The sequence below is a fragment of the Camelus ferus genome, chromosome 25 (assembly GCF_009834535.1).
Source record: "Camelus ferus isolate YT-003-E chromosome 25, BCGSAC_Cfer_1.0, whole genome shotgun sequence".
NCBI classification, from domain to species: Eukaryota; Metazoa; Chordata; class Mammalia; order Artiodactyla; family Camelidae; genus Camelus; species Camelus ferus.
Window position 1 is genome coordinate 3058228 of NC_045720.1, and position 19375 is coordinate 3077602.

The following is a 19375-nucleotide window of genomic DNA, read 5'->3' on the forward strand; positions in this document are numbered from 1 at the left end:
CGAGCAGCCTGGAAAGACGCGCGACACCATTGTCTCTGTGGAACAGGCAGCGCAGTGAGACTCCAGCTCACACCCCCCAGGGTGGCCGTGATCTGAAGGCAGACTGCGCCGGGGCTTCGGGGGCAGGGAAACTGGAGCCTCATGCATTGTGATGGGAGTGGAAAGTGGTACATCCATTTTGGAGGGCACTTTGGCATTTTCTTGAAAAGTTACACATAAATTTACCACGTGACCCAACAGTGCAGCTCGTGTCTACTTGAGGCAAATGGAAACGCCATCAGCATAAAACCTTGTCTGCGAACGTTGACGGCCCCATTATTTTTAGCAGCTGGAACGAGCCCGATGCCCATCAGGTGCTGAACGGACCAGCGAGATGTGGCCCCTCCATGCGACAGAGTGCTTATAGCTCAGCAGTGAGAAGGAACAGACCCCTGATACAGGCCCTGACGTAGAGGAGCGTCAGGAAGGACAGGGAGAGAAAAGGGAGCGGGGCCAGATGTGGCGCCGGCCGGCCGGGGAGAGTCCTGGTCAGCCGTGTTGCTGCTTGGTCCTGAGGCTGTCGTGCCGACACAGATGAGAGATGGCGGCCGCATCCTTAATAGAGAGGGTTTGCTGCTGCGGGGGTCACGCCTCCCTCCCAAGGTTTGCCCGCGTGAGCTGTGTTACCATGCTGGAGCGCCTCCCCACCAAGAAGCACTGCGCTCCTGTGCCCCTGGGGCCAAGCTGCAACCCCTCCCTGGGGGCCCTACCTCATCTGCCATCTCTTCCTGCCGCGACTCGCCCCGGGCTCGGCCCCTTCCCAGGGCCGGCCTTGTCTCATCCCGGCTTGGTGCTTGGGCGTGTGGGACGCTGTACTTTGGGACAGTGGGCGCCTGTGTCCTGGCCAGGTCGTGGCTGTGTCATCCCCCGCCCTCTCCCTCCTTTTCCTGCTGCACCAGAGGGGCTCGCATCCTGTCTGCTGAGAGGCGAAGTAATTCATGCCCGCTGCGTCTTGGTTTTTCCAAACACCTTCCCTGCAAATTCAAATTGACTACAAGCAGCTTTCACTTGAGAAGGACCACATGTTAAAATATGGAGAGAAGTCATTACCGTGAGGACAGGAATCACTTTTCCTTCCTTGATAGAGGAGGTTTATTTCTTGACTCATGAACGACTTTAAAGATACAAAATACAAAGAAACTCACGTCGATTCTAAGTGCTGTGACTTTCTGAAGGTGCGGCTTAGCCACTCCCCTTAGTCCCGCCCACCGCAGCGCCTCCCTCGTCGTTGGCTCTTCCTGTCCGCACTGTGGTCTTCCGTGATCTTGCTCAGAAGTGGGTTTGCTGCCTGCGGGTTGGGAGGGAGACACCCAGGGTAATAAGCGCTCAGCGCCACGTGACAGTCAGGGACCTCAGGCAAGCGCTTCAGACTGAGGGCTGTCATGCTGGGGCCTCGCGCCTCGGGCTGCACCCCCAGCCTGGTCCAGGGCCTCACCTGCCCGGTGCCGGGGACCCACCCGCGCCCTGGGTCACGACAGGAATTTGCCTGTATTGCTTGTCAGTTTACCTGTGGTACAGAGGCTGTTGTGTGTTCTTTTTGTTTTTCTTTTCCTCCAGTTCCCATGTTATCATTTGGAATGATTCATTTAAATTTTCTTCTTAAATCTGTGGATTTTTCCGGGGCATTTCTGAGCAGAAGATTTAAAATTTTTCTGAGAGCGCACCATGCTCATGGATCATTTGAATTAATCCCGTTTCATTTTTACCCTCAATCTAATCCAATAATTAAAAATTTGTATGCTTCATACACACGTGAGAAAGTAAGGCCAGATGAGCGTGATCACTTGGATGGCACGCCAGTGACCCGGGGCGCTTCTGTGTGTGGACAGCACTCGGCACGTGGTGGTTTGGCCGTGTGTCCCTGGTCGCTGGACAAAGCTAAGCTGTGAAAGCTAGGCTCCCTGGTCCCCGGTTCTGAAATGCTTAAGTGTAGCGATGTGAATAATTCTGAAGTGCCATTGGCTTTCTTTTGTTTCTTTCTAAAATTGATTGTAATCATGACTGTTGTTTTAGGTCTGCACACTCATTGCAGCCTTCCTCTGGAGATGAAGTATCTACTAATGTGTCAGTGCAGCTTTACAATGGAGAAACTCAGCACCTGGTCGTTAAACTGGAAAATATTGGGATGGAGCCACTGGAGAAACTGGAAGTCACCTCAAAAATTCTTACCACCAAAGGTAGGCGTTTTTAAGCAGAAATGTTTATCTTTTTTATCTACAGAAGATACACTTTAAATAACCAGTGTTCAGAAAGTCTGAAAACTTCTTCCACTTTTAATGTGATGCCACCACAAAATTAGTGTCCTAATCAGGGGTGACGAGCTCGCAGAGAAAGGTCATGGAGCAGAGAATGCGCCTTTGTACTGGCCATGCTCTGTACACTGATCAGAGCCTCGGGAAAGTTATTCCTCGAATGAATGGAGGAAGAGAAACATCTGCAGGCTCAGAAGCATCACCATTTGGGACCCACCCGTCCAGCCCAGTGTTTTCTGTGGGGTCTGTGCTTAGAGTCCCCGTGCTCCCCTTAGAGACGGGTGCTGCTCTGTTTCCTAGCTGTCGGGCACGTGTAGCTCGGGGCCGTAAGACCTGTGTACCAGCCCTTCGTCCTGCACGTGCCTCAGCTTCCACGTGGCTAAACAGGGGAGGCAGTACTTACCCTGTAAAGTGGTTGTGAGAATTAGAGGCGGTCGCCTCAGGCAGTGCCTCGTTAGAGGTGAGTGAGTGGTGTTGCTCAAAGGGGGCATGTGTTGCATAGGAGGAGGGAGGGCAGCAGGAGTGGTAAGTGGGAGTGAAGTCAGGTCATTTAGTAAAGTTGGAGAAATTACACAGGCCGGTGAGGACGAGGACAAAGGCAGGGCAGGGCGAGCAGGCTGGTGGGGCTTCAGAGTGTTTGTTCAGTGCTCTGGACGCAGCAGCGAGGTGAGCCGGGCGTGCAGCGGGAGCCCGGCTGGTCCTGGTCGGGTTTCTGGGAACAGATGTGCTGTGCACATGTCACTCCCTGGCAGAAGCCCGCCCCGCCCCGTTTACACTGATGACGTTGCAACAGGAAAACCCAAGTGAAGTAAACGCCCATTAGAGGTAGAGCCACAGGACAGCTGGTCACTTCAGCTGGACGGAACGTCCAGGGATGAGTTTGGGGAACTTGTTGTGCAAAAACTTATGTCACGAAAGAAGGAATGTGGGTTGTGTAAGAAGGGGTTAGTCTGGGCTTGTCCCACTGGGGAGGGTTTCGGGGTGTCTAGTCTTTTTCTCCCATTGATGTTGATGAAAGTCTGTGCGTGAGAAGTGAAGCATGTGGCTGTCTTGTCTGTCCTCCTCGTCTGTCTCTCTCCTCCTTGGAAGATGCCGCCTGGGTTCAGATTCTGACAGTCACTCACTGGCTGGGAGTTACCTTGGGCAAGAAATCGGACCCCTCGGCATTTTCCTGTTACGTAAAGTACCACTAATGTAGCAGCTGCACCAGAGGAGTATTAGGAGAATGAAATGAGATAATACATACAAAATGCTTGGCGTGTTATGAGAGGTCAGATTTCTTAGCTGCTGTCGTTACTGCTACCGCCCCCCCCCCCCCCCCCCGCCGGTTCTTGCTGCTGTTGTGTGGTCTCCTGCAGGGCATCTTCCATTATACAGTTGAGCAGATCGGATCACTGTTGAGAACAGAGCTTCTGTGAGTGCCTTGGCCCAGCCGGTGGGTCGAGGCAGGCGTCTCTGTGAATGTCTCCAGGATCTGGTGCTGGCCGACGGGGCTGCAGGCGTTCAGCTTCAGAACTGCTTTTCTGAAGCGCTTGTACCAGTTGCAGCGCCGTCCTCTGGGAGGACCGAGCCCTCTCCGCTGCTTGGCACCCACAGTCATTTTCTCTGTGGCGGTGGGGGTTGGTGTAATGCTGGAACACCGGGCTTGAGTCTGCCTGTCCCTGATGACCAGCGAAGTTGAACCTTCTCACGTGGTTTTGGATACTCGGGTCCTTTATTGTGTCAGCCCTTGTTCCTTTCTTACCCAGTGGGTGTTCTGCCTTCTCTGGCCACCTGTCTGTCTGTCTGTCTCTGTCTGCCGCTCCCTCCCGACTTGCAGGACACCTTGGGTCCCTGAGATGAGTTCTTTGCTGGGGACGAGTGGTGTGAGGGCCTCCTCCGCCTCCTCTGTGGTTGCCTTTACCGCTCTCTCAGCAGCGTCCTTGGATGAACAGAAGTCCTTAATTTTAATATGGTTGACCTGTTTCATCGGTTTTTGCTTTTATGGTTATTGCTCTTTGTGTCTCTAAGGCTTTGGGAAATTTTGATGATATTACCTTAATCTCATCCTTTCTTCCTTTTCCCTCCTCTCCTCAGGAGCAAACATACGGACTAGGTGGGAAATGCCTCCCTGACATGAAATACCTTCATTTGGTATTCTGAATTTAATTAATTCATTATAGGGTTTGGTTGTTTGAATAAGCGAACTAATTTTGAATGGCAGAAAACTGCTGAGTCTGTAATGGTAAAAATTCTCACATCTCCTGTGACTTACTTTGCCTTCACAGCTTAGCAACTGGAAAACGTCTTCCTTCTTCTCAAGTAAACCCAAGTGGTAATCACAAGTCTGTTACTCATTACAAACTTGCTGCTTCTTTCTGAAGCGCACATCCTAACGTTTCTCCTTTGGGGATCCCGATTGTCCCTGGACCACTGGCCTCTTCCTTGGGCTTCAGCTTTGTTCCCCGCCTCTCCCCTTAAGCTCTTGTCACTGCGATCATTAGGAACTGACTTCTGTTTCCTGGACATTCGTGCTGTCTCTCTCAGCTTTCAGATGAGCCATCTCTTCTTCCTAGAAGCCAGCCTGCTTCCTTCTGTTCCTGCCCCTTGCCCCATCTTCCTCAGTTAACTGACCCCATGGGTTTCTGCTCAGTCGTCGCTCTGGAGAGCTTCCCAGGCTGGGTCACTGCCCCGCCCTCTGTTGGCTCAGAGGCCGCAGGTGACTTCCGAGGAGCCTGTCCATTGGGGATCATCATGGCCCGTGTGCTGGTCTCTCAGGGCAGCGAACGGGTTTGCCCTTTTATCTCCAGGCCTGGTGCCTAGTTGGTGTTCAGGACCAGGGATTGTCCACGGAGAGGCCCTTTCTCACTTCCAGGATGAGTGTGCCAGTCCCCCCTGTTGGTGAGCGGGTTACAGAAGGAGATGTGTGGGAGTCGCTCTGAGGTTTCTAGTGAGCTATGTGGCTGCCCTTGGGTGCTCCGCTGCCGTGCCCGCCAGGGGAGGTCCTGCCTCTTCCCCTTTGCTCAGACCGCCTCTGTCCTCTCAGAAGACCCTCAGCGTCCCTGTCGTCTGAGTGCCTCCTTCTCAGTGTCCAGCCTCTGGGCGCCTCCAGCCTGTGGTGTTCTTTGAACTCTTCTGGAACTTACTCTTTGTATCAGCTGTCCCCTCCCTCTCCAACCTTTTATTGTGAAAATATTCAAACATACTGCAGGGTTGAGAGAATTTTACAGTGGACGCCGCACACCCACCATCCGGGTTCTATGATTAACGTGTGGCTCTGTTTGATTCATCAGACATCTATCCAGCCTCCTATCTGTCCTTTAATCCATCTTTTTTTGTGTGTCCATAATAAGTTGCAGATTTCTGTGCATTATGCCCGTTAACACTTCAGCATGCATATCATTAGAGTTCAAAATTTATTTGCTTTTCTTGGCTAAAGTGTACATGCGGTGAAATGCACAAATTTTAAGCTATCATTTGATAAGTTTTGTCAGATACTTGTGTCTCACCCAAACTCTTATCAAGATGCACTATGAGAATGTCATCACCTGAGAAAGTCCCCTCACGTTCCTTTCCAGCCAGTCCCTGCCCAACCCCAGAGGCAGCCGCTCCCTGGTGTTTATCTGGCCAGCCCTCAGCCAGCTTTGATGGACAGTGATATGGAAGGTTGGAAACACGCATGGGAATTGGGCAGAATTCCCGGGACAGGCCTTCTGTGGTGGGTCCATGTGACACTGTCAGCAGTCACCTTCTCGCCCAGCCTTCAGTTTAGTCCTTTGAGGGCAGAGAAGGCAAGTATTATTGCCCTCACTCTGCGCAGAGGGAAGGTGAAGGCAGAAGAGGTTCAGTGACATGTCTGGGGTCACACAGCTGGCTCACAGGGGACCAGGGTGAGGACTGAGGCTCCTGGCTCTGGTGTCTTCCCTCTTCATCATGAGACGAGAACCCCAGGCCCGTTACATACAGAATGGTCTTGCCATTTGAAACGTCATGTTTGCAAGTGAAAAATTAAAGCTCTCATTCTTTTTTAATTCTCACCCCAATCTGTAGTACATTTACATGTGGAATTGAATGAATGAAAATCAACCATCTGCTTCCAAAATATACAAAGGGAATAATTCCTGTCACTCATATTCTACAGAACCAAAAAGCCGTCAGTATCAGTAACTGATGTGCTGTATACGTGAAGATGGGAGGATGTCGTAGGCCGGGAGCGGGAGCAGGGGTGCCGTGTCTGCGGGGGCAGGGTGGCAGGGCCGGCGTCAGGGCCCCTCGTGGACAGTGAGTAACGTTTCGTCCATTTGAGCACCGTCTTCATTTATGCCCTGAGTTGAGCTCCTTTAAACATATCCTAAGTGTCTGCTCTGTTCAGTGTCCACGTGGAATTGAACGCTCCCCGCCCGGGACCCCTAGTGCTTTGTTCTACTGCTGGTGGGGTTGCTTTATGTCTCAATAGTAATAGCAACCGTGCTGCTTAGCACCCTCCATGTGCGGGCTGAGTGGTACTTCGGATAATTTTTTTCTCATTAAATAATTGTGACACCTGTACGAAGTCTTTTTGGGGAATAGAGGTGGCCTGTTTATTTCACCACTACATTCCAGGTACCCAAGAACTAGCCCTTGTCACGGAGGAGGTGCCAGTGAGCACAGCTAGTCCCCGCCACGCAAGGTTGTCACAAGATGCACGTGTTAACCCTGAACCCAGAAAGCTGTCAGGACCATTCTGAGCACAGGGGCACCTAAGTCACACTGTCTGTGAGAACGTGATTGCTCTCGGTGTGTCCTGTCTGCGGATGGTCTGCATGCTCGGGGCCTGGGCGCGCAGGAGACCTGCCTGCGGCCCCCGCCCTCTCCTCCTCCCGTTCCTCCCACCTGTCAGGGGCCCTCCCAGGTCTCTTCTCGACGACTGTCAGGGTGAAATAACCAGTTTCACTCGATTGCACAACACTAAACTCTAGCATTAAAATAATGACTATTATTTCTGAAGCTGGATTCCACTGGGGGGGAATTAGTGGCACGCGCTACACTGTTGATTTGTGTTTATCTCGTCATTCCTGACGCCTTCTCACCGTACAGGATTTTGACAAGCCCCTCTGGGCATTCCATCTGGTGGCACAGCAATGAAGGGAGGAAACAGAGGCCACTTTTGAGGCGTAAAGCTGTGTTAAATCTCAACAACGCTCTTCAGCTTTGCGTCCGGCTGCAGCCGGAGGAAAGCCTGTGTCCCACGCCTTTCTCTGTGTGACTCCTTAGCACCGTACACCTTGGTCATTTGGCATTAGAAGGTGGATAAGTGCTCCCCATGAGTGGGTTTGCCTGTGGTCTGAACGTGTCACCCTGCGGCCCCATAACTTAATCCAGAAATTAACGGTGCAGTTGGGAAGCCTTCTCAGCATCACTGCCACATGCTCAGGGACAGTGGGGCGCCGACCGCGGGGCTCTGAAGGCTGCTTAGTTGCTGGCCTTTTCTGAGGGTGGAGGCGTGGATGGGGGCGGTTTTCAGCCTTCCTGCTGAGAGTGTGCCGTCGGCTCCGCTCCCCTCTGCTCGGTGAGCCCTTCTCCCCCCTCTCCTCTTCCTGTTGCTGGTTCCCTGGCAGTGCAGGTGGCAGCCTGGCCTCTTTTCAACAAGTGACATGAACAGATGGGTCTTGGAGCCCAGTGGGGCTGGCTCTCGGCCCCTGCTCCATTAGTTGTCAGCTGTGTGACGGTCCTCCAGCTGTTGTCCCCAGGCGCATGGTCCCCGGGCCGCTGAGGGATCAGTGCTGCAGCCTGGGCTCCCCCGACCCCACCCCCTCCCACGTGGTGATTCCGAATGAGCGGTGGTACCTCTTGGGCGCCCAGCACGGGGCCTGGCACGTGGCAGCTGATGAGAACCTGAGAGGCTCCCTTCCCTTCAAATGGGGAAAAGAGCTGCTGCTTTTGTTCCTGCTCCCCGCTCTGGGGAGGGTCAGCTTCCGGGCCTCAGAGTGGTCGGGACGACTCGGAATCAGCAGATGCATGCCCCACCCGAGGCAGGTGAGGGCCTTGCTCTGCGTTTCCTAGGCTGGCCTCTCTTTGAGCAGTTCAGAAACCATCTTTGCTTTCTCGTTGCTTTCAGATTTTCCCTGGAGTGGTGAAGTTGAACGATTCCCTGGATGAGTGAGGGTGTTCTGGCGTTAAACCTGCTCATCATGCAGGGAATGAGCCCAGAATGCTGAGCAGCAGCCTGGGAGGCCGTGGCAGCTCTGACAGTGAGGAGCTCACTGGCTCCTTTGTCCCTGGTCGCCCGGGGAAACCTGTTCCCTGAGTCCTGTTCTCAGGACCTGAGGGGCTCGGGAACCAGCTGGCTGAAGGGCCCTGGAGGAGTTTCAGTCAGAGTTACCCTTACTCTTCTTACTTTTTTTTGGCCTGGGCTCTTTTCGAGTTGCTTATGTTACGCTATTCTTATATAACTTAAAAAAAAATTACAGTAATACATGGCAAAATTTAAAAAATAAATCTTGTAGAAAAGCAGTTTGTTACTCCTTAGCATTGTCAAGGCATGTGAGTATCCTGGGGGAAAAAAGACCCAGTTTCTTCAGTCTCCCCTCAATGTTGGCACCAAGCTCCCCCTGCGTGTTTGGGCGAAGACGGATGTCGGGGAGCTGGGAGGGGGCTGCTGTGGCCACACTGGGTTAGTGGGGGAAGCAGGCTAGTAGGAACCCCCCAGGATCAGACCATCCTTCATTTTAAACTTAGTTATTACGGTTCAGATGATGGTCTTTGGAATCAGACAAACTGGAGCTGGAGCCCTGGCCTTGCCGCTTACTGGCCGATGACTTGGACCACGTTACTGGCGTCTGTGTCCTCGAGACGGGGTGGGGCACTGTGGTGTTCTTCCGAGTGTTGGACACGCGCTCAGCTCTTCGTGCACGACGGGGCCTGGAAGCAGTAGCCCTTCCTGTAAGCAGTGGTCACTGTCATCGTTGCCGCCTCCGTTGTGACCTGGAGCAGCGTCTGCTCTCTTCCCCTTTCTTCAGCACGTTTTACACAGCTTTGCTGCATCTGCTTCTCAGGCCGGCATTCAGGGAATCCACCCTCTGGCTGGCTGCCTACCTGTCTTCTTTCCTTTCTTTTCTGCACAAACACCTAGTCTCCTCCTTGTTTCAGACTCTGTGCTTTCGGGGCAGGACGACCGCCGTCCCTGTGCTGGGCACCCGCGGGGCGTGCGGAGGCTTCTCTCTGTCTCCGGTCCGCCGTTTTGCCCCCATTTGCTCATGTGTTTGTCCTGTCACCAGGTCTTCATTCTTTGCTCAGCTCTTCAGCGAGCCTTCACTGCGCACCCTCTACCTGCTGGCCGTGGTGCTGGGCACCGGGGCCACCCAGGAGAGCTGGCTCCACGTCCCTGCCCCCGGGCGCAGGAGGTGCTCCCCTGGTGTCTGTCCTCTGGCCACCTTGGGACACGCGGTCATGTGTTCAGAACTCTGCCCTCTCAGATCCCAGCCGCCACTCACAGACCAGCCAAAGGCCAAGCTTTCCTGCTCCTTCAAGAGAACTAGCGATGCCACTCTTGCTGTGAGGGCCTTGCTTATTCTCCTCTACAGTGAGGTTCATTCACTCGGCTTCATGTTGTTCAGCAGTCCCTTTTCTGTCCCTTATCTGTCTCAGTCACCATGCCAGGCACATGAATAATACATGAAGTCTGTCCTGGAGGAGCCCACAATTTCGATTGGGAGTCAGGCATGTTCACTGGATTGAGTTGAAGTCTGACCGCACATCCGGTATTATTTCTGCTGCCTTTGAGTAACCGCAGTGAATGGATCTACCGTGTGCCTCCTAGGGGGACATTCAGGAGTGACTAGAGCTCATTCAGCTCCGGACCCCTCGGCTATGTGGTTGTAGCGGCTTCTCTGTGCAAGGCAGCATTTGATACAGGTCTGGGGTCACTCCGGAGAAGTTCACAAAACAAGTTCATCTGAGACCAGCTGATGTGACTTGTAAATCAGTCGTGCAAGATTCGATGTGTTCACTCATTGGGAGCACACATAAGTGGGGAACAAATGTGCTAGAAGGGAGGGCAGGGGAAGTCAGGGTGTCTGGCCTAGAGTTCGGGGACTTCTGAGTTTCAAGTTCCTGGTTAGCTGTTTGGGGTTGGTGGCATGTCTTGCTGACAGCATGTAAGTGTCAGGCATTCTGGTGTCGCCTCCACAGGGCTCCCTGGGCCCCAAGAAGCCAAACACCCAGCAGTGCCCACGCACAAGATAAAACAAGGGAAAAAATACACCTTTCAGAACTGAAATACAGCACCATTTCACAGGCTTGTTTTTGGGCTTAAACAAGCACACATATTCAGGGCAGGTGGTACAGCACAGAGTACGGCCTCAGGCAGCTTCCCCTCAACGGGGATGGTAGTGGGACCTATTGAGAGAGTCAGCGTGTGGATTCAGTGAGACAGCACCGGCAACACAGGACAAGGTCTCAGCATTGAGCCTGCCCCAGGGAAGCCCTCCGCAGAGCTCCGCTGTCGGGCGGTGGTGCTTTAAGTAACAGTGCGTAGCGCACAATAAACGTGCATTTGTTCCCCTTCCCTCCTTGGGGTTGTGTTAGGTAGGTGCCCCCCACAGCCCAGCTGAAATCACAGTTGACGGTATTTCTTTAATTTCGCATCTGTTATCAACCTCTGCTTGTGATCTCTGAGACACAGCCGGCCTTGGGTGTCCCGTGGCCAACTTTGGGAGCCGCGAGGACATCTCAGAATTCACTGGAGCAGAGTTCATCTCTCGGAAACACTCTGAAAGTGAAAAGTTGGCCAAATAGCTGAGAATCGTGGTGTAATTAGGGTTTTTATTGTTCTCCCTGCACGACTCACACATTCCTGGCAGGCTAGACTAAGAGCTGAAAGAATGAGTTCTTTTGTACAAACCTGGAGCCTCGACAGGCTCACTTCTGAGTTCAGGCCCCTGGGACAGGGAGTCAAGTCTTACTTATTCGCCACCCAGACGTGGGCAGTTCATTCTTTCAGCAGTTGTGGAACCTGTTCTGTAGGTAACGTGTATGTCATAACTTTTCAGAAATGTTTAGGTTGAGAAGAACGGCCTCTGTCATCTGCTCTAGGCTGCTGGGGGCTGCTTCTGTGCTCCCCTGCTTGTTTCTTCCTCCAGGCAGAGAATCCTGCCCGAGGCCCTTGCCCCTTGTGGGCGGGACCATGTCTTCCTTATCTCCTCCAGGACTCAGCCCTGTGCCTGCTGCGAGGGTACTGAGTGGCTGTGCCGTGATGCTGCCCGAATGAGTGACCCGGGCAGCAGTAGACTGTGAAAAGCAGGTGTTAACATAGTTGACGGAGGGCCTCTGTGTAAACCATGTAAGCAGTTTCTGTGTGCCCCGGGTGGTGGTTGTCCTTGTCATTGGTTCGCATGTTTTTTCCTACCCTGCAGTGGGCACCGTGAAAAGCAGCTGCGCTGGCTCAGGTTCCCATCCGCTGTCTCGGGCAGGCAGGCATGGGCACCCTCAGTCTGTGCCGGGACTCTTCACAGGCCCGATTCCCGGCCTTCTCTCCCTATGGCCTTGAGGGCCGCGGTGGCAGTGAACCTGGACACTGGACTGAGTGGATAGCATGTGCGTGTGTGTGTGTGCGTGAGCATGAGAGTGTAACATGCACTTATTGCAGAAAACTCAAAAAATGCAAACAGTTGAAATCACTTGTGACCCCACTACTCAGATACAACTGCTGTTAACATGTAGGTGTGTTTTCTTCTTTTGTTCCACGTGAACCTTTTAATGTGGTTGAAATTATATTGTGCATTCAACTGGGTATTCTACTTTCCACATCACTTTTTCCCACCTGTTCTAATTTGCAGTCTGAAATGTTGTCTGGGAATCCATGTTTCTGTCCCACATCATCTGCTTGCTGAGTGTCTCCCGAGGGCCAGGGGTCTCGGCTTCCAGCAGGCAGGGGCCAAGTGGTTGCCTGCCCTGGCCTCACATTGCCTGGTGTCTCTTGTCCCCTTCCATCCTGAATTAATTTATGGGACTGAAAAATAAAGACAAAGAATGTGTTAACCTGGTTAACACCTGTTTATAGACTGTGAGTGACCGGGTCATTGAGAGGGTCTTGGTTGCAGCAATGCTTGGGGAGGGAAGGCAGTAACTGCCTTGAAGTTTCAGCTTTAGTCTTGATGCTGCTTTTCAGACATGACTGTTTAATCTGTAAAACAGCCACGTGATGTCGGAGTTGTCGCCCCCATTTTATACACCGTGGCATAAAGGAATCATCTCTCCCCATCCTGCTCCAGGGAGTCAGAGACAGAAAGGCACCACACCCAAGGCGCTCTGGTGCTGGAGGGCAAGATCTTTTAGAGACAGGAGAACTGAGGACGCTCCCTCCACGGGCCCTTTCTGATTGTGTTCCTGTCTCCTGAGGAGGGCCTCTCCCATTGAATATGCACCTCCCACTAAACGTGGATCCGTTTCTCTTTAAGGTGATGGAACGTAGAAAGCACCTGTGGGAACCTTGGCTGAGTTCTGACCCCATTCAGGAGCGCGGGGAGCGCGCTGCGCCCGACAGGGAGATGAGCCTGCTTGGTGCTCGTAGGCACGGGCGACGGCCGTGCTCCTGGGCTCTTTTGGTACTTGGATCGGTCCTATTTTAAGTGATTTGCATCTTTCCTTGCTTTTGAGAGTGCGTCTGAGTTTTCTAGGTGGGTTACTGAGCCTCCTGCTGCCTCAGTTGCATCATCGTCTCCATTCTTACTGTCCTTGTAGAAAAATTGTATGGTGACTTCTTGAGCTGGAAACTTGAAGAAACCCTTGCCCAGTTTCCTCTGCAACCTGGAAAGGTGGCCACTTTCACCGTCAGCATCAAGGTGAAGCTGGATTTCTCCTGCCAGGAGAACCTCCTCCAAGACCTCGGCGACGGTAAGCTCCTGCCCGGTTTTAATTAGCACGTGGCGGTCCCCAGACGCACAGGCGCAGTCAGTGCTCCTCGGTGCCTGCTGTTCTCTGTTTGTAACGCGCTTGTCATTCATTAACCAGAGCAGCTGGAGACTTCTCCTGGGCACTTAGTTAACGAGTGAGTTACTGCGTATGTGGAAGGTAATGAAAGTACGTTTTAGCTGAACGATTGTTTCATTCGCACTCTTACTGTTTTGTGCTCATTTGCCGGGAGGTCACCCTGAGTTAGCGGAATGTAGGAATCACTGCATTTTTCAGGTATAAATACTGTGAACACTGGGACATCTAATTAGCTGTGATTGTAAAGTTCTCCTTCAAAGTCAGGTGATTTCTGTAAGGAGATGGCGTCTGGAGAGAACGGGAATTTATTTTTGCGGCAGCGTTAGGCCCAGCTGCTCAGGGGTAAGACTTCGTAGACTAATGATGTCAGGTCATGAAGCGTGCACTCCTGCTCTCATTGGGAGGCATCGTGGGGGTGCTAGTTCACTCAGGCTGCCGAAAGAGGATTCCACAGACAGCGAGGGGACCGTACAGATGTGTTTCCTCACAGTTCTGGAGGTTGGAAGTCCGAGCGCAAGGTGCCAGCGTGGCCGGGTTCTGGAGAGGGCCTCTTCCTGGCTTGGGGACAGCTGCCTTCTCATGGTGCCCTCACGTACCAGAGAGACTGTGAGCCCTCGCGTGTCTTCCCCTCTAGTAAGGACCCCAGCTGTCAGGCTAAGGCCCCACCACCAGGCCTCATTTAACTTTAATCACCTCCTCGTGCGCCTCTGTCTCCAGATACAGTCACGTTGGAGGTTAAGGCTTCAACACGTGAATTTGGGAGTCCACAGACATTTGGTCGAAGGGTATTATTTGGGACAGTCAGCAGATTCCGTTACTAGAACTTAGTAACTGTGTCACTTGGACTTCTCTGTGCCTAAATCTCCTGATTTATAAGACGATAATAGTACCCATCTCTAGGGTTGTGAAGATTTGCGCCCCACCGGGAACACGGGTGTAACAAGTGTTAGCTGTTGTACTTCCCCCCCGCCCCCCACCTCACGGATTTATGGAGTCACAGGACATTTACCCACCTCTCATTATGAGACGGAAACCAGGGACTGGGTCAGAATGGCAGGTCCTGGCAGGCTGTGAAAGACCTGAAACTCCAGAGAAGCAGCTCAGACTTTACTGGAGGATACAGGAGGGTTGCTGAAAGTTTTTTGAAAAAGGTTGATGTGACAGAGACTGTTGGGGGAAGGTGAGTGGGTGGATTGGCCGGGGAGCCTGAGATTCACCTGGTGTGCAGCTGACAGGTGTGCTGGTTCAAGGGCGGGGCTCAAAGGTCTTAAGCGGGAGAGGAAGGAGAGTCAGAAGGCCGGCGTCTTCACCAGGGCGCGTCCTCCCCGCGGCCTATCGCTGGCGGCCTCCATGTATTTGCAGGACAGAATTTAGTAGCTGGTCCAGCGTTTGGTGAGCTATTGGAATTTTATGCTGTTTCCCACGGAAAAATGCATTTCTTCTTGCCTGAAATGTCTCTTGTTTATTAAGCTAAAGGCAAACTCTGCCTCTGGGAAGTTGGAATCAGTTCAGTTCCTTGTCTAGAGTTAGAGATGCGTGTTAAAAAAAAAGCCGTTTGCATTTGGTATTTCATTAAATTCTCCTTCACAAGTTAATGACAGCAGACACTTCGCCTTGTCACTGGGGCCAGGAGTTGGTTTTATGTGACAGCTGTCGCTGTGGCCTCTCCCGCGCTCCCTCTTGTGACCCGCCCCTCGCCCCGGTCGCGGGGCTCTGAAGCTGGAGCGCCGCTGAGTGTCCTCGTCCTAGCCTGCTGCTCTCCTCGGATGGAGACCGTATTTTGGAAGACTCAGTCTTACGTTTTTAAGAATAGTGATTTCTCTTGAATTACCTGGAAATCAAAGGTGGTTGGAATCTTAATGCTGGAAGATTTCACTTTCCTTTACAATTCCTAGTTGCCTGAGGCTTTCATGGATGTATGGGATTTTTAAGAAGCCCAGGGGTTTTCTTGAACCCTGGTTTTTTCTGAGGCTGGTGTGTATGGAGGAGGGAGAGAGGAAACATGCCCCGCGAGCTCTGTGCCCGGGCTGTTCTCCAGGAGCTGCCAGTTCTCTCGGCCCTGAGAGGGGCTCGGACAGCGGCCCTGGCGTCCGGGCTCTGTGCCACCTGTCTGCGGCCCCAGCTCCCAGCGGCCGTAATTGTCTGCATTTCTGGTCTTTCTCACCACACCTCTCCCGTCCTGAGGGCCGGGCCAGGGTCCTGTGGGTCTTTTAGCTCCAGCTCCAGCCTGGAGGTCAGTGCCCCCTCCACGTCTTGCTTTCCCTTCCTGCTCACGGGCAGCTCTTAGTTGGTTCTGTTTGCTGGCTTTCCTTTTCCTCCTGAGAGTACAGACCAGAATGGCTCAGGGCTCCATCCAAGAGCCTCTGTTTTCCAAGTTTCCTCTCTCATGAGGCTTTCTTATCTGCTCCGATGGATTCAACGACCATCTCCCCCACCCCACCCTGGCCAGACCTCTTCTCTGCACACCTGGTCTGCATATTTGCCTGTGCGCCCCGATGGCGCTGGGTTCTGGGGGAGGCGGGCCTGTGACGCTGGGGGGTTTACTTGGCGGCTGCCGTTGCCCTTCCCCAGTGGTGGGGGTCTCCGTCTGTACTCTTCCCCGTGAGGGAGAAGGCTTGGGCGAGGGCAGAGGTGGTGCAGTGGCTCTGGCCCCTCCCACTCAGCACCAGGAAGCGTTCTCAGAATTTTTGTGTAACGAGTCCACGCTCGTGCCCCTTACTGCACGACAGGTCAGTTAAGTTGAGAGACAAAGTGTTGGGGCAAGAAAAAGTCGCTTGACTTGGAAAGCCAGCAAACGGAGAACATGGTCGGCTAACGTCCTAAAGAACTGTCTTAATTTGGGGTAGAAGTCAAGCTTCTCTTGTGCCAGGGAAGGGGGAAGTGGGGGGCCTGCTCAGCTCGTGGACAGTCTTCTGATGAGTTGGGGGTGAGATTTCGGGGTCAACATCATCAGCCTCTGGCTTCAGCCTGCCTGGGGTCTCCCTGCTGGGGGGCAACATGCAGTTTACTTCTTCCCCCCGGTGGGGGTTTCAGCCTCTGCCAGAAGCCTCAAGGACGTGGCTCAGAATGTTATCTGTAGCCCTCAAGGAGGAACTGAAGGGCCTTGACTGTTACACGGCTAAAAAATTTTGTCTTGCTTGACTTTTCCTTTGTTGCTGCATTTGCTCACTTCTCTGATTAAATTTGCTTTTGGAAGTTGGGAAAGGCCTAGTAGACTAAAACTTCAGACAAAAATTTTCAACAAACAAGAAGTGGGGCACATGCAGGGATTGGGGGGGTGTCTGTCCCTGGAAAGGCCCGGCAGGACCCTGCTTGGTTACACTTTTCCTGGTGGAAAAGCCTGCGTGGCGCTGACCGTGGCCCCCCAGAGCCTTCCCGCTCCTGTCGTCCACACCCGGCCTTTAGCGCTTCATTAGCAGCATCTAGCTGAACCTTTCCACTGGCTTTCAGGGCTTCCCCAGAGGCCCACTTGGGCACATTCGCCAAGGTCCTCCCCTCCGTAGGTCCCTGTCCACAGATTCCAGGTTAGTTTCCCTGTGACTTCAGTTCTCTGATCAGTTCAGGAAAAGTTAATTTCCACTCTGTCCAGCTTTTTTCTTATCTTAACGCCTTTTTTTTTTTTTTTCCGGCTCTCTGCACCTCTGAGCTGAAATCAGAGGCCCCAATCCTATATGTTAAACCAGGCCTCCGTCACTTTCGGATTGTGCTGGCCATTTGTCAGACGATACACTGCTTTTGTTTTGTGTTCAGTGGCTCATGTGCTTCTGTTCTGAAGGAGAAGGTTAATGATGCACAGACAGCCCGCCCACTGTTACATGTAGCCTGCATCACCCACCCACCGTCTGACTCACAGATCGTAATTTCACAGCACGATGGCTTGGCCAAGGGAAAGGTCAGGCTGCTGCTGCTTCCCGGAGCTCTCAGGAGAGCCTCCGAGTGGGACCAAAAACTGAGTTCTTGCCCCTGACATTTGTCTAATCACCTGCGGAGGTGCGCCGAGCCCCAGACCCTGTCAGCCTGTAGGTGGGACAGTTGACTCAGTTCTGATTGAAATTCAGGTTGGAAAGTAACTTCCTAAGCCACCGAGAGCGAGTAAAGATCCAAGTGTTTGTCATTCCTCAGCAACAGGTGAGCCTGCTGCAGGCAGCCAGGGCCGGTCTCCTGGACCGTCCATCTCAGTGCTCCCACTACTGCCTTTCCAACCAGGCTGGTGGTGAGTCCCTGGGAAGGAAATTAGGTGGGTGTTTGGTAGAGGGGATCCAAGAGTTTTTTCCCCTCGGAGGGGAAGGGGTGGCTTCTCTGGGCCCCTGCAGGTTGGTGTAGTGTCAGCTTGCTCTCTTGACGGCACCAGGTGTTGTCAGTTCCTTTTGCTGAGACTCCGGCCCTTTCTCCATTTCCACCAGCAGTGCTCTGCTTCAAGCCCTCGTCATTTCTCACCTGGACCATTTCTAACTGGCCTCCCAGCGGCTCATCTGCCCCCTCCTCTCTGTCTTCCCCATTTTCCCTGCAGTCCTCCTTCCAGAGCAGAGTCTTCTGTGTCCCTCTGCGGCTGGACAGCTTCCGGGGCTTTCCATTGCCCTCGGATAAAGTCCAGAGCGTGACTCCCCCTGCTGTTCCCCCTCGTTGTCTTTGTGTTGGGGGAACACGTGCACTGAGTTACGTGCAGTGCTGACTAGCCAGGCGCCCTTAGGCTTACTGCCTGGGTACAGCCTCTGCGCGCTGGAACTGCCTAGGGTCTTCAGCAGCTCTGCCCGGCTCCACCCTAGGTCTAGTGAGTTCACAGGCCTGGGGTGTTACCTGGCGTCAGGGTGTCTCAGAGTGTCCCTGGGTATTCTTAGAAGCAGCGAAGTTTGAGAATCATTGGCAAATTATCTTTCTTCTTGAAAAAACTAACACATGCTCCCAGTCTCGGGTCGCCTTCAGGCAGGCTCACCTGCTACTTGTTCTCTGTCTCCTCTGGAGGGTTTTGCCGCGGGAGGGGGAGGCAAGCCTCCCCTCTAGATGACTGTTCAGGAGCTTTTTGGATATTTTCTGTCCTTTGATTACAAATTTCAGAATAAGTTTGTCAAGTTCCTCCTGGTAGCCTCTTAGATTATTGAGTGGATGGTACTGAGCCTGTGGGTCAGTTTAGGGAAGATTGGCGTTTTTATGGTACTTAGTCTTCCGAACTATGAATCGTATCTCTTCGTTTATTTGTCATCTTTAACGTCTTTCAATAACATTACCTAATTTTTTTGAGTCTTAACAATATTATGCTAGATTTATTCCTAGATGTTTTTATTATAAATGGTGTCTTTGAGTCCTTTTCAATGGAGGAGTAACTTACATGCAGTAGTGAGCACAAAAGTTGTGTACAGCTTGATGGATTGTTATTTTTATGTTCGTTTCCACCACCCAGACACGGATAATTTCCAGAACCTTCACGGGTTCTCTCATCCTCTCCCTGTGGGTGAGTCTGCGTCAGGGTAACTGTAAACATGGCATCTATCATAGATGCGCTTGCCTGTTCCCAACTTTGTCATACAGAGGAAAGAAATACAGTTACCCTCTTGGTGTCTGTTAGTCCTGAGTCAGTGTGTGTGCCCCTTCCCCACTTGGCATTATGTGTGAGATTCATGCACATTGCTGTGTGTTGCATTTGTTTGTCCCTTTTTACTGCGTGAAACTACCACAGTTATCCAGTCTACTCGTGACGGGCATTTGGGTTGTTTCTGGGTTTTGGCTATCATGAATAATAAACATTCTTAGACAGGTGTCTGGTGGACATCAGCCAACGTTTTTGTTGGGTGCATGCTGGAAGTGGCCTCACCGGATGATGGGTCCTGCGTGTGTCTGGCATTAATAGATCTCCAGTCACCCAGACTTTCAGCCTTCTTGTTCTGATTGGCACACACCGTCTGCATGTGAGTTCTCTGCTGCTCCAGATCCTCACCCCTGATTGGCATGGTCAGTCTTTTCAATTTAGCTTTTCTGGTCCATGTGTAACGGTATCACATTGTGGTTTTGTTTTGCTTTTCCCAGATAACTAATGATGTTGCCCAGTTTAAAAAAAAAAAAAAGAAAAAGAAAACATTTTAACAGACACCTCACAAGTGTGTGGATCCAAGTCATAATGGTGGGCAGCCTCATTAGCTACG

General features: G+C 52.4%; 1 protein-coding gene across 3 annotated transcripts in view; it reads left to right on the plus strand.

The window, feature by feature from the left end:
- TRAPPC9 (trafficking protein particle complex 9) overlaps nucleotides 1–19375 on the plus strand; it is a 401874-nt gene that overhangs the window by 94124 nt on the left and 288375 nt on the right. For all 3 annotated transcript variants that reach the window (XM_032467928.1, XM_032467929.1, XM_032467930.1), the window contains 2 exons: nucleotides 2053–2216; nucleotides 12990–13142. In XM_032467928.1, the coding sequence (XP_032323819.1) occupies nucleotides 2053–2216; nucleotides 12990–13142 (317 nt within the window). The remainder of the gene's footprint in view (nucleotides 1–2052; nucleotides 2217–12989; nucleotides 13143–19375) is intronic.